Source organism: Brassica napus, unplaced genomic scaffold, assembly GCF_020379485.1.
Source record: "Brassica napus cultivar Da-Ae unplaced genomic scaffold, Da-Ae ScsIHWf_2531;HRSCAF=3270, whole genome shotgun sequence".
Lineage (NCBI taxonomy): Eukaryota > Viridiplantae > Streptophyta > Magnoliopsida > Brassicales > Brassicaceae > Brassica > Brassica napus.
This window is the reverse complement of record NW_026015851.1, coordinates 1-15,090: the sequence shown is the minus strand read 5'-3', so window position 1 is coordinate 15,090 and position 15,090 is coordinate 1. Positions and strand designations below refer to the sequence as shown.

The window sequence follows — 15,090 nt, the reverse complement described above, 5'->3', positions numbered from 1 at the left end:
GACTCTTCTCGGTCGAGTGGAGGAGATATAAAAACTGCTCTCTCCCTTCATCTTCACTTTGTTACTATACAGTCACATTCTAACACGAGAGAGGAGAGAGAGAGAGACCCGTAGATTTTCTGAAGCTCTCTTCTTGTTTGCGCGCAGTGAGGAAGATGGAAAGATTGTTGTGGTCTTGTGTCTATTTACACTTCTTTTAGAATCTTTCGTTTGATCAGATTTGATGGTGGATTCTCTGTTTCCGAGCATCGAAAAACCGTCGACGACGCTTCTCCGGAGTCAAGACAGAAGAGGCGGAGGATATCAGAGACGGCGAAGGAGGCAGAGTCATCAGGGATCAACCAAGAAAGCTTGAAGAGATGGAGAACCAATCGTGTGCAGCAGATCTATGCCTCCAAGCTCGTCGAAGTTCTGCGCCGAGTTCGCAAGGGATCCAACGACGGCGGTAAAATCACCTCCGCCGCGCGAGAGATACGGGACACGGCGGACCGAGTTCTCGCCGCGTCGGCTTGCGGCACGACACGGTGGAGCAGGGCGGTCTTAGCCACTCGCGTCTGAGCGAGTCTGAAGAAACACAAGAAGGCGAAGATAACCGGAACTCGCAAACCGAGAAAAGACACCGCGACGGAGAGGAAGCGGATTAAACTGCCGGCGGTTGAGAGAAAGCTGAAGATTCTCGGCCGGCTGGTTCCCGGTTGCCGGAAAGTCACCGTACCAAACCTTTTAGATGAGGCGACCGATTACATCGCGGCTCTAGAGATGCAGGTCCGAGCCATGGAGTCTCTAGCAGAACTCCTAGAAGCCGCCGCGCCACGGTCGACTTAACCCGACCGTAACGGCGGCAGTTAATTTGTCAGTTGTTAAATTAGCTTTTTAACCTTTTTATCCTCTTTGTTTGGCTCAAGTTTTTTTATTTGTTTCTGTTTTATAATTTCATGTATTTTATTTTTGTACATTGTACATTACTTTGCTTAGTTGTATCCATTTTGATCTTCTTAATTTTTTTCCTAGAATCACGTTTCTTAATCTTCTAAAGGAAGAAAAAGAAAGGCAGCTAATCTTGATTCCAAAGTGTTAATAGACCCTTTAAAAGATAAGTGTACACACAAAAGAAGATAGAGAAGAATAAAAGTTTTAAAATGAATTGCAACTTGAAGCAATAAAAAAGAGAGCATGTGCGTAAACGGCCTAACGTGTAGAGAACACCCACCTTAATTTTGGGGCCAATGGACTCCATGTGATGTTCTCATTTTGACTTTTTCGACGTTGAAGTTTTTGCACTATTGTTAGATTGCCATCCAAAATTATATTTTGCTGCTAATGCCCTTCTTTAACTTTGAAACTGATCGATAAACCTTTCAAAATAACTTTGAACCTGATTGATAAACATAAAGATTTACTTTCAAATAAATTTGTAACTGATTGATAAACAAAAAAAGTTACTTTCTAGATAACTCTGACTCTTGAATGATAAATTTTTTTTTTTACTTTAAAGTTGAAGAATTGACATTTACATTATCGTTTTAAAATACAAAGTTAGTGTAAGTTTGTGAGAAGAAGAAATCCACTAGGGGAGAGCAAGTAAGTAACAATGAAATAAGTGTGAAGGACCACAACATTAGTACCAAAAGAAAGGGAAACAAAAAGATTGAGAAATGAATCTGGATGAACATCTTTCTTCCCCCTCTTTAAGTCTCCCCACGTGTGCTACTTCTTTTTTACATCCCAATATGTCTTTCTTCTTTGCATTCACACTTTTATATATATCAAATTAATGGCAACATGTCCGTGGGTCATTGTGTTTTTGTTTATAGGAAAAAGTTATAAGGTGACAAGGTGTTTCTCACAAAATGATTTTCACAAATCTTACCCGGATAACTTTTTATTAATACGATTGGGCATCCACATTTTATCCTTTGACATTTTGTATCCTGATATTACGAGTTTTTAACGTTAATTAACGTATTCACATGATATTTGGAATTAGTAGAACCAAATAAGAAGCAAAGTATATATATAAATGCATCGAATGATAGCTACAAAACAAAAGAAAAGAAAGGGGAAAACGTGGAGTTGGCCATATGTGGCTAAAGGGGTAGACCCAATGTAATCACATGCAACCATGTGACTCCAATTATGGACCTCATATGTGAATGTGGCCGAGGAGGTGCCAGCTTTTGAAGAATAATAGTCTTCTCTTTCTTTTTTTTACAACGCTATATAGTATTTATGAGTGAGAAACAAATTCACCTTATCATTCATAATTATCAAAATAAAAAACTATCAAATTTTTATTCACCTACCTTGCTTTCACTAGTAATGTCACCTAAAATAACGTGTAATTTCACTTGTTAGATTATATTATTTTTGTAGTTTGGTTGTCTATGCATGTTTAGTGATGATTACAGTATTATAACAAAAAGTTAGGAATCAGATATCCATGTAGAGTGAATCAAAAGAGAATGGAAATCCAAAATTTAATCGGTTCAACCGGTGGAAATAACCGGAGTCTCAAGACTATATGGTTTTGAGTGTTGGGAACAATGGGTCCTGGGACGAGAGAAGCAAACAAAACCCTCTTTTGAACAAATTTGACTTCAACAAAATACTCTCGTCCATATCTTTTCATTCTCACATCAGATTAATATATATATATACATATATAGGTTTTTTATATGTGAGGGAATTTTGTGTGGTGTAATTACATGGAACACTTCGCAAGACAGCATGCACTCGCACATGTCTTCGGCAGAGAAATTTCGTTGTCTTTGAACTGTGCTAGTGTTTTTCTACATTTCCGCACGTGGTCTCAAGTCAACCATATCCACTTAAACTCATAAAATTTTGCTTCCATCTCACTAGTAACATACATGCAACTTTTCCTTTTTAAAACCATTTATACCAAAGTTAATATTAGATCGTTAATTATGACTTTTGCATGTAGATCAGTCGCATACTAGAATTATACGTCAAACAAATTCACTCTTTGTATCCCCATTTGCATGACCATGAAGATAGCGAGGGAAGAAACTGTGCATCTCTATTTCAGACTAATTCACAAGTTTATAGACAATCACAAATTTGAATCTATATCTAAGATCCATACAGAAATGAGTATAATATGATGAAATTTAATTTCTTGCTCGATCAACAAAAAGTTCTCAACCATCAAAACTGCAACTAGAATATGACCATTTGGTTTTGGTTACAAATTTGTATTTGTAGCTAAGCAGTGGTATTTCTAGTATTCTACTGACCCAAGTTTGTCACCCAAACCCAAACCAATTGCTTATAGTTGGTTGTCTTGATGCATTATTTTTATGGTTTGTGCTAGTGGGCTATTAAATATCAAACCCAAAATGAACATAATATTCCACTCTTTATTTTACCTAGTCCGATGATGCTATCATTCTTTAGATTTGTTTTTCTTCATCGTCGAAACTTTCATGTCATATCCTTAAATTTTATTCCAAACTTCAATGGAGATAAAACAAAGTATGAGAAGCTAGAGGAACTCAATATTGCACCAAACTAATCAGAGCCTAGAAACAAGCGAGCGTAGACCTCCTTGTTTCAAAGCCATTCTAGTTTCTACCTACATGGTTATAGTTTTGTCAAACTGATCCTTCATAAAACCTATGAACTTCTCCTTCGTAGAATATTGCCCTACTTCACTATCCTTTTCAAATAATCTCTTTTTGCTAATCAACTAAGTTTTACAAATCATAAAGATCTTTGCTTTATCAAGTTTTATTAGTTTGATGCAATATAACTAACCATTCAACCAAACCTGAAAACTTGTGATGGAAGCCACAAATTAAATTAATGCAAGTCCCATAAATTTGTAGTTTTCTATAAGATATAGTGTTAGAGTTGAAAGAGATGACTAATTAAGATTGACTGATTTGAGATCCATGCATTGGGATCTCATATGTGCTTTGATTCCAAAGAAAACTGTAAGAGACAAGAGCTCTTTGATGTTTAATAATAGTTTTTGGGATGCAAACAATAAGTTCTTCATACCATATATCTGATATTACGGAAGTTGATTTACATTCCATATGTAAGAAATGTATATATCTCACTCACCCTAACATATAATGCGAATAAGAGAGAAATTCTTAATAGAGTTATATTTGTACAACAATTGTACAACTAGAGAAACCGATAAGCAAATTAATGGTTAGATTAAGTTTCAAAAAGAAAAATTAATGTTTATATTTTTCACTATCCGAATTTTGTTGAAAGATGGAAAACTTAATTAGATTTCATGTAGTGGTGGTTTGAAATAGACCGATTAGAAATACACACATGAAGACATGTCAACACAATATATCTGATTAGACAAATAATTAAGTTGCCGACCGAGCGAGCGATTTTCTGGAGTATGTGTTATTAAAATGATTGGTTTCAGACCCGTCTTGAGATACCAATCAACTGATATGCACAAATTCAAAAGCATTTTCATTGGTTAATTTTTTCAGTGGTTCATAACCATTGTGATTAACCAATCAACATTCTAATCTTTCCGGTTGGCGATTCTACTCGGTTTGTTTCAAAACTGTATATATACACATTTTTAGCATTTAAAATCTAAGAGTATTTCAAACCAGAATTTTCACACCACAACTTTGGTTTGTTATGTTACAATGCTTAAAATAAATAAATTGTAATGCCATTATCTATTCTCAAACCTGGCACATGTTAGACATAAGTAGCAGAATTAACCACAATTAATTTTTAAAATAATGCCATCTAAATGTTTAATATATTTTGGTTTATAAAACACCAATCCCACGAGGATTTTGCATATAAAACATCTTATAAATATTAAAATATATAAAATATTACAAATAAGATAATATATTGTTTCGAGGATAATAATATAAATTATTTTATCACAAAATGCTATAAAGTAAAATTTATATTACAACGATTGGTTCAAAGTTGTTATGAGTTGGTACGAGCAATTCAATTTCCACTTATATATCAATGATAATAACTATTGAATTGCTTTAACCAAAAGAGGTATAAGCGTTCAATTCCACATATATATCAACCATAAAAACTATTAAATCTCGTTTACCAAAAGTGTTAATTTGTTTTTTAGAAACTACGAAACTCCCAAATTAGATTATTTTTTTAGTCAACTTTCCTTTTAATACATTTTTCAAAATATTAAAACAAAATAACAAAAATATTATACATTTTCGTGAATGACGTAAAATATATATATTTATATCGCAAAATATTATAAAAAATATATATTTTTTAAACGATTGGTTAATTTTTTTCGCTTTTATGTATATATATTATGTATTCCTTTATATTTTACATCAATATATTTCATTTTATATTTTATTTTAATTATAGAGAGAATTTAAGATTTTTTTTTAAAAAAAGAGAGAGAAGTTAAGATTTTTTTTTATTTTTTTACTATAAATTTTGGTGGTAATCCCAAACCTCTTTCACCTCAAATTTTCTCCTCTACAAATTTTGCAATCAAACCAGTCTCAAAAATGAGCGTACCAGTGTCAGCTATGGTGTTCTCTGAAAACAATGTAAGAGTAGCTGAAGAACAGTACCGAAGAGGCAATCCGAAAGGAGCCCTTGAAGTTCTTCATGCACTAACATTTGTTTTCCCAAACACATCTACGAACCATCGTAAGATCTCGCAGGTTCACCTGGCTCATCAAATTCACTGGAGGTTCAAAACACCAGTTTTACACTCCACGACATCCTCGGAATCAGCCCGTCCTGTAGCTATCAAACAGCCCGTAGACAGTACATGAACATTGTGGCTAAGCTCTGCCCCGAGAAAAACAAATCTGTTGCTGCCAAGTTAGCTTTCAAGATCATCAACGCAACGTGGATGGTATTGTATGGTCCTGAGGGGAGTGGGGTTCACAACATCGAACAAGAGTTAGGGGTCATGTTTCAAGAAGATGAACTGCCTCATCAATCAGTGAGGGAGGGAAAACGTCCTTGTGTTGGTATTATCGACACTGACTCTGATTCTGATTCTGATTAGTCCTAATCTATCATAACTATCAAGCTTTTCATCTAAGTTGTTGGGATACAAAACCCCGTACTGTTTCCTTTTCTTTGGTTATATTTGTGGCTGTATTATCCTAAGTATTAAATTATCTATCATATAACTATCAACCTTTTCATCTAATTATTGGGATATATAAAACTGTCTTGTTTCTTCTTTGTTATATTTGTGGTTTTTCTTATTCTAAATATTTCGAATGTATCATCATTGTTCGTCGCCCCAGGCATAAAATATCCATCTCTTTTTCTCAATATCAAATTTTCATTAACCAATATTTGAACACAAAATTTTTGATTTCAATAGAAGTTTTAACACACAAAGACAATCAAACATCATCTTGTATTATCCAAAAATATTTGATGGTTATCTATATTACATGGTTTTAATGTGTTTTATAAAAGATTATTGTTTAGACGGATGCCCATGCTGATTTTTGGACGTCTATACCAACTTTTTAATAAATCGGTTTGAAAAAAATCGTTTCGTTCATATCCAATTTGCTGACTAGACGGATATCTAAATGCCGACTAGATCGATTTTTAGAACACTGCTAGGACATAATCAACAAGTCAATATACTTTTATACGACTGCAAGAACAAATAAATTATACCATATCCGATAAGAAAGAATCTCTTAGTCATGAAGTATTCATGTAATCAAATCATGCAAAATAAAATTTGTATATTCTTCACCAAAAGCAAACTCCAGGATACTCTTTGTCACAAGGAAGGTTTCAAGTAGCTCCTACAAATAATAAAAAAACTCCGACCAGACCAAACTAAACCAAATCGGATCAGACCCGACAGCAAACAGACGACTCCATCCTCCACGATCTCCTCCATTTTCAGTTCCATCGAAAGATCTCAGACACGAAGTGGTTTCCAGAAGAGTGAGGGAAGATGTCGCTGAGGCCGAGCACACGCGCGGAGCTGAGGAAGAAGATATACAAGACAGGTGTCGATGCCGATGAGGCGAGGCGGAGGAGAGAGGACAACCTCGTCGAGATTCGAAAAAACAAGCGTGAGGACAGTCTCCTCAAGAAGCGCCGCGAAGGCATGATGCTCCAGCAGCAGCAGCAGCCTCTTGGAGCTGGTCTCGATGCCCTCCAGAGCGCTGCCGCCGTTGAGAAACGAGTAACTCTCGCTGATCTGAAAAAATATCTCGAGCTTAATATTTGGATCTTAGGATTTGATTTGTTAGTAATGGATCTTTGATTTGATTGTGTGTGTTCCTTCAAATCAAGATCAGATCCTATATTACAACAAATCTAGGACTAACTCATGTGCTGATCTTGTTAATAGATTTGATGCTGTTTATTTGCTGCTTTTGGCAGTTGGAAGGTATACCAATGATGGTACAAGGTGTTTATTCTGAGGATCCTCAAGCTCAGCTAGAAGCTACTACTCAGTTTAGAAAGTTGTTATCTATAGGTAGGTTCACCATTTAATTCTCCTTTCAGAATGTTATATGTGTGTAATATTAGAGAGATCTGATGGTTGTTTTGTAATTTTGATGAGCAGAGCGCAGTCCTCCAATTGATGAGGTGATCAAAGCGGGTGTTATCCCTCGTTTTGTTGAGTTTCTTCGAAGGCAAGACCATCCACAACTCCAGGTATGGTTCCATAAATTCTTTCTTTTTTTAGATTTGTCCCTTATGGTTTGTGACTTAAATTAAAAAAAAAAAAAAAAAAAAACACGTAAGAATTGTCTTTGCAGTTTGAGGCTGCATGGGCTTTGACCAACGTTGCGTCAGGAACATCAGATCATACTCGGGTTGTGATTGAACATGGGGCGGTGCCTATCTTCGTTGAGCTTCTCAGCTCTGCTAGTGATGACGTTCGAGAGCAGGTTTGCCACTAACTAGCTCTCACTTGCAATTTTTTTTTTTATATTTCGAGAAGGATACTTCCCGCCATATTTGGTTTATTTATTGTTTCTTTTGTTCCAAAATATATACTCAGCCAAGTGCTTCTCTGTAGTTTTTTAGGTGCTAAAACGTTAATGTTGTTTTCTTATAATAAACCTTTATATATTTTATCCGTTGTAGGCCGTGTGGGCTTTGGGGAATGTTGCTGGAGACTCGCCAAACTGCAGGAACCTTGTTCTCAGCTGTGGTGCTCTTGCACCCTTGCTGTCTCAGTTAAACGAAAATTCAAAGTTATCCATGCTAAGGAACGCTACATGGACCTGTCCAACTTTTGTCGTGGGAAACCACCAACACCATTTGAAGAGGTATGAACGGAGAAGTGTATTCTTTTTATGTAACTTGATTGCTTTGGTTGCCTTCATCCTCGCATTATTCCGAGCATTGATGTTTGATATTCATATCTTCCAGGTGAAGCCTGCCCTGCCAGTTCTTCGGCAGCTTATTATCTGAATGATGAAGAAGTTCTCACTGATGCCTGCTGGGCTCTCTCCTACCTTTCAGATGGCCCCAATGATAAGATTCAGGCTGTGATCCAGGCAGGTGTGTCCACGACTTGTGGAGCTTTTGAGGTTAGTTTCCTTATTCCTTTTAAAATTTGAGTGTTGGTTGCTCTCACTAACTTGTATTATTTGTTGATATATATTTCTTCAAGTCATCCATCACCTACGGTTCTCATTCCTGCCCTCCGAACCGTTGGGAACATCGTAACCGGTGATGACTCTCAGACACAGGTATGATTTGTCAAGAATGGTACTTCATAATGTTTTGGTGTTTGTGTTTAGCATATTAAGACTACACATGTATGTTTGCTTTTCAGTTTATAATTGATAGTGGTGTACTTCCCCACCTTTATAATTTGCTTACGCAAAATCACAAGAAAAGTATCAAAAAGGAAGCTTGTTGGACAATATCGAATATCACTGCTGGGAATAAAGTTCAGATAGAGGTATGAGGCTTTTCATAAAATATTGTTAATCATCAAAGTTTCAGAGGCTAAAGGCAAAGTTTAATTACTCTATATTATTCAAACAATAGGCTGTGGTTGGCGCTGGTATTGTCCTCCCTCTTGTGCATTTGCTCCAAAACGCGGAGTTCGATATAAAGAAGGAAGCTGCGTGGGCTATTTCAAATGCTACCTCAGGAGGGTCTCATGAGCAGATTCAGTAAGCCATCTCTATTCCTAAGTGCATTTGCAAACAAGTGAAATTACAATTCAGTGTTCACTCTTATAGTCTTATACCAACATCTCTTTCAATATCGAAGAATGCTATAATATAGTTTTTGCATGCAGGTATTTGGTAGCACAAGGCTGCATCAAGCCTCTTTGTGATCTTCTAATTTGCCCTGATCCGAGGATCGTGACAGTGTGCTTAGAAGGGCTTGAGAACATTCTCAAGATTGGTGAGGCTGACAAGGAGATGGGGTTAAACGGTGGAGTAAATCTCTATGCTCAGATAATTGAAGAATCTGATGGGTTGGACAAAATTGAAAACCTTCAGTCCCATGATAACAATGAGATATATGAGAAGGCTGTTAAGATCTTGGAGAGATATTGGGCTGAAGAAGAGGATGAGCAGATTCTGCCAGACGTGAGGTGTGAATGAAAATCCACAACAGGGATTCAGTTTTGGGAATAACCAGACCGCTGCTCCCCCTGGTGGATTTAAATTTGGTTGAAAAAAGGTATAGAACATTGAAATACTTTGGTTTGAGGGACAATGAGATTCATCTTTTGGAACTGTGATTGGGGTTCAAGTTTGGGTTTTTGAGTACTGGTGCAAAAAGGCTCTTATACTTCTTTTGTTTGTTGTCATTTGTTTGAATCATTCTCTGCTTCTGTATCTTCATTTCTTAAAACTCTGGGATGAATCATGTCTAGTGGGTGTACTGGTTTAGGATTTGATTCACACTTTGTATTTGTCACTTTTATCTTTGTTGTGACAGTTTATTTTTTTCAAATTTTTTACTTGTCAGATTACAAAATCAAGAAGAAAAATTATTTGATTGCAAGAACATTGTCTTCTGATAAACAAAGTCCTCAAACGAACTGGTTAAGAAAAGTTTTAATCTCATCAATATAAGGAGACTTTGTAGGAATGATATGGCCAAAGTCATGCTCTATAACAGTGGCGCAGCCTTGGTCAAACAACCCTGCAAATCCGAGCTAGCTTGAGTCACAATCTGTCTGTCTTTTCCAGGCTGGCTTCCAAAAATGTGAAGTGAAGGGCACTTGATGGAACCTTGCTCTCTCTTCTCCAACAATGGCCACGGTGTGAAACCCGAGCACAACACGCAGAATCTGAAGTCTATTTCACCTACGAGCTGCTCTTGTTTCCCGCATACAGCTGCAGCCATTGCTGCACCTTGAGAGAATCCAAGAATGCCATCAAAAGGTCCTTTCTCTGCAAACACCGTCTTCAAATACGTCAACGATTTGTCAAACCCTTCGGTTTGGTTCTGATACTGCAATGGATCAAACTGGCATTGGGTCCAGCCTGTTTCACTTGGCTTGTCAAAATCTGGTGATACCAACCACGCAAACTTCTTGTTGCATGCCCCAAGTGGAGGAGGAGGGTTAGTAGCAGTCTGGTAGATGAACTGTAGCTCGTGAGGTGCATCTATGAACACAAGCTCAGCGATGTTCTTTAGTTTCTTTGCTAGTGATCCAGTCCTCCCTTTGAAGCCAGACGCGTTCTGTCTAAAACCATGTAAGCATAAGATCCTTAGCTTCCTCCTTGTATCGTCATCACCTGCAGGGGTAAGTTCCTTTGAGGGATCAAGACTCAAAGGGACTTGTCCTTTCCGTGTTTTCGGCACAGCTCACACACATACTCATCTCCTTTAACCTGCGTCAACACCACATCATTAGACCAAGGTAACAAAATCCATGAGAAGTAGATCCAATACCTGGCAATGATTGCAGACTAATACAAGCATCCTGCATAATCTGCAACGGCAACGTGGAGAATAGTCGTCAAAGGTATTGTTGCAGAGAAGGCAGCAGCCTATTATATCCTCTTTGAGCTCCCAACTGAGATCCTTCAAACCCACCCACATGAAAGAAAATGTAAGTTACCATTTTTTTCCTGGTGGGTCACTAGAGAAAGATGCCTAGACATGTATACCGGTGATCAAACACAAAGTTCTTTCCTTTGAAGAACCCTCCACTGGGAAACTGTTCAAGGTATCTCTGTATGCCACCATAGAGCTGTTTCAAGAATCAATTAACAGCTTGAGTCAGCCAAGTTCAGTGACTTGTTGTGTATCAACTATCAAAACCATTTGCTATTCATGATCTCACCTGAAAAGTATTCTCAAAACCTGCGCCTTTAGATCTGATATAGGCAGATGCCATTTCACACCTGATTCCACCAGTGCAGTACCTGGTTTTACCCAACACAATTGGAGCTTCAATGATATATGGAAAGTAAAACTGAACAAGAAACTATAATTCATACATGAGAACGTTTTTTCCCTTCAGTTTCTCTGCGTTCTGATCAATCCACGTTGGCAAGTCACTGTACTGTCTGATCTCAGGATCAAGGGTCTCAACATTCTCTGATTCGAATTTTCCAATCCGTGTCTCGTACAGGTTCCTAGCGTCCAGCAAAACAAGCTCTTTATTCTCAGACTTCCCGGATTCATCAGTTTGTTCTTCTGAGTTTGAATCAAAACATAATCAGATGATGAGACACACAATATAGAAGCAGGTGATGATACAGATTAAAAAGAAGATCTTACTGGCACTCTCCAGGACAGAATGAAACTCAGCAGCAGAGAGATGCTTTCCAGCGTTTGAGATGTCTGGTGATTTCAAGAGAGGGCAAGTACTAAAGGTCACTAACTCCTGCATGTCACAGTCATGTCAAAAAGGCTAAGGAGGTAAAGCTTGGGATTGAATAAGAGAAGAAGGCAAAGAACCTCAACAACACGGATGGAGAGAGATGTAAACCCACACTCCTGAGAAACTTTGTCATTCAAGGGATGATTGCAAGATGCAAGCTTAAAGTCAGTGCCTTCAAACAAACAATTCGACTTTGCGGAAGCAATATGTTCCTCCAATGCAGTTAATTTCCCACCAACCTAAACCAAAATGCAAACTTTTTAATGTTATCACAACTCTATAAACAGACCTCTATCAAAAAAAGCTTCAAACTTTGGATTCTGACTCTTCAAATGGTTCATATGGATTGGATCTTGCAATCAAACCCAACTAACTCTGAACTCTCAGAACTCAAAAAGAGTTTGACTTTACTGTCTTCATTCCTCTAAAGACATAAAGGTTTAGCCTTTTTGATTACAACATCGGATATGAAGAGAAGGAGATTAGAAGCATACGGTGACATTGACGCCGTGAGGGGAGAGCCTGACTCGGCCGAGTAAACCGAGCGAGTTGCAGCTAGATTCAAAAAGGAAACGAGCTCGTCTACATCGGGAACAGATGTGTACTTGTAGTACAGCAACACTCCGTATTGCTCTTTATCTTCAATCCTCTGCTTCTCGCCGTCGCCACCACACGAGCTCGTTCTTCCCATTAGGGTTTTTTCAGTGAAGCCAAACGGTAAATCTCTCAGGCTCGGGAAGTCGCGATTCGCGAAGATGGAAACAGGGAGAAGTCATTTGCTTGCGGTTAAGAAAACCGAATCCAATAAAACCGGAGTATACTTAAACCGAAATTTGTATAATTAAACCATTTCATAAGCCAATAATGGACCAGAGATGTCAAAAATACCATGAACACTAAGCAATAGCAGACTTAAACTTCTATTTGCCTTGAACCTATGCAGGTGTCCATTGTAGATGTTTATAGTGTTCAGGACTCTTAAAAGATGCCCATCTCCATTAGTCCATCTAGGCTTGGGCGTTCGGGTCTTTGGGTCGGGTTTGGGCAGGTCTTTTCGGATCAGGTTCGGACCGGTTCTTTTCGGGTCCGGGTCTTTTCAGGTCTAGATCCATAGGTACTTAGAAATTTTCGGTTCGGGTTCGTATCGGTTCTTGGATCCGGGTCGGTTCGGGTCTATAATTAAAATACCCATAAAATACCCATATATTTTTCGGGTCCATATCGGTCCGGATCGGGTTCGGGTATTTAAGATCTGAAAATGACATATATTCTATCAACTTTAGTTGAATATTTGTCATATATATCTAAAATTTACAAAACAACTTAAATAAAACTATTAATAATTAAAATAAAACATTTAAAAACTCTAGATTTTACATTTTAAAGCTTTATATTACTTAAAAAATGTTAACAAATAATAACAAATGTTGTTCACAAAAGATATTTCAACTAAATCATAAAATAATATATATAAATAGAACACAAAAAACATCATAGTTTTAGATATACATGTTTTTAAGTCGGGTACAAATCGGTTCTTATCAGGTCGGGTCTATTCGGGTCGGTTCTTTTCGGGTCCGGATCTATTCGGGTTGGTTCCTTTTCGGTTCCGGTTCTTTCGGGGTAAAATAAATTTAGACCCAAAAAGTACTTATATATTTTCGGTCCGGTTCCGGATCGGATATTTTGGGTCGGTTCCGGTTCGGGTCTTCGGGTCCATGTTAAAATGCCCCGGCCTAAGTCCATCGAAGGACAGCTTCGTCTTCAAAACCACTGAGCATTATCTTAGACAGACTACAAGGTGCTAACAGTATCAATTCCCAAGGAAATCAAACACATAGAGAACATGTTGAATATAATATATACCATGAAAACGCTGTGGATGTTACATTGGAACTGTTACTTGAAACAGTTTATTGAGATGCATAATGATTAGTCTAATTCATGAGAACAACTTGGCTCTTGCTTGATATCCGATATGATGTTGGTTTTAGCGTTTGTTCATAATAATCATAAAAAGGAAGGATTTAATTGAAGACTCAAGTCTCAAGAAAGTAAGGTGAGAGATCACAATCAATAAGTTAGAAGTGGGGAACTCTTAATAGTTATGTGAACTTTAGTAGTATTTATTTGGGTTCTATAAAGATGGTAGTGAAGAAAAAAGGTGATCCTCAATATCTCAAGGGATTATTTGATTCGATTCATATGTAAAAGACAAAGTGAGATGATTGGCAGGGCCGGGCACAAGGCAATCACTCGCTATTTTGCGTGTATTTGCTACTTGACTTGCCTTGCACGAATAATAAAATTTTCGACTTGTACTTAACTTGTTAAAACGAGTACTTGCTATTTCGAGTACTTAATCAAAAATGAATTAATTACTTGCAAGTTACTTGCTCCGCTCTATTACTTGCTATTACAAGCAACTTTAAACTATTTACAAGTACTCATGACCTATTTACGAGTTTTTTGAATATTTAATAAATACTTACTAAATAATATTTTTATAGAAATGGATATCAAAATTTGTTTTATTTATTCTTTACTTAAATAACATGTGAATTATTTTAAACGAAATATTTGTTCATATTATAAAGAAGACAAAAAAAAAATATATAAATATTTCGATATATAAGCATTGTATAATTTTCACGATGACAAAATATCTTCTCTAAGCAAATAACAAGCCATATATCTAAATTTTAATACTTGTTAGTATTTAATATTTGACTAGATGATGACGAATTTAAAAATCAAGACGGATACAAAACAAGTATAAGAAGAATACTGAGTATTTTTCTTTCCAATCCTAGATGCAGGTAAAAAAAAAAAAAATATGAACAAGTATTTAATAGATCATGTAACAAATACTAAGTAATTGAGAAGTATGGGTCAAGTACTAAAAATAATAATGATATTTGGTCTACAAAACGAGTACTTAGATTTTTGAGGTGAGTACTAGTCAAATAGCGAGTTTAAGACGAGTTAAACAGCGAGTTTAAACGAGTAACGAGTAATGATGCCCAATCCTGATGATAGGCACTGCATTTATTATATTATAATAGTAATAACTGTCCATTATTGTGATGATGATGATTGCCAGATGATTTTAAACCCAAAAGTGGGATAAACAGGGCACAGGACACGTATCAAAATAGAATGATTAAAACAAGTTTTCACCTTAATTCAGTAAACGCAGCTTTCAAATACTAGAGAGACGGACCCTCAACGAAACTTACCCACAATTCCTTCACAACCATGAC

At 36.8% G+C, this 15,090-nt stretch overlaps 2 protein-coding genes and 2 pseudogenes across 2 annotated transcripts; 3 read left to right on the top strand and 1 right to left on the bottom strand.

The window, feature by feature from the left end:
- The first annotated feature begins 8 nt into the window (after window positions 1–8).
- LOC106414448 lies at window positions 9–1,013 on the top strand (annotated as a pseudogene).
- A 4,484-nt stretch (window positions 1,014–5,497) lies between these two features.
- Window positions 5,498–6,218, top strand: LOC111206358. The gene is given in 2 exon segments (XM_022703017.2): window positions 5,498–5,697; window positions 5,700–6,218. Coding segments are annotated over 2 exon segments (510 nt in total). The 5' UTR covers window positions 5,498–5,519; the 3' UTR covers window positions 6,032–6,218.
- Window positions 6,219–6,816: 598 nt separating this feature from the next.
- Window positions 6,817–9,938, top strand: LOC125601355 (annotated as a pseudogene).
- Window positions 9,939–9,966: 28 nt separating this feature from the next.
- Window positions 9,967–12,597, bottom strand: LOC106415287 (rhodanese-like domain-containing protein 6). Its single transcript, XM_013855944.3, is given in 12 exon segments — window positions 9,967–10,140; window positions 10,143–10,784; window positions 10,787–10,829; window positions 10,891–11,006; window positions 11,009–11,022; window positions 11,109–11,191; window positions 11,285–11,366; window positions 11,442–11,637; window positions 11,725–11,830; window positions 11,905–12,066; window positions 12,322–12,392; window positions 12,395–12,597. Coding segments are annotated over 12 exon segments (1,758 nt in total). The 5' UTR covers window positions 12,519–12,597; the 3' UTR covers window positions 9,967–10,021.
- Between the last annotated feature and the right edge of the window lie 2,493 nt (window positions 12,598–15,090).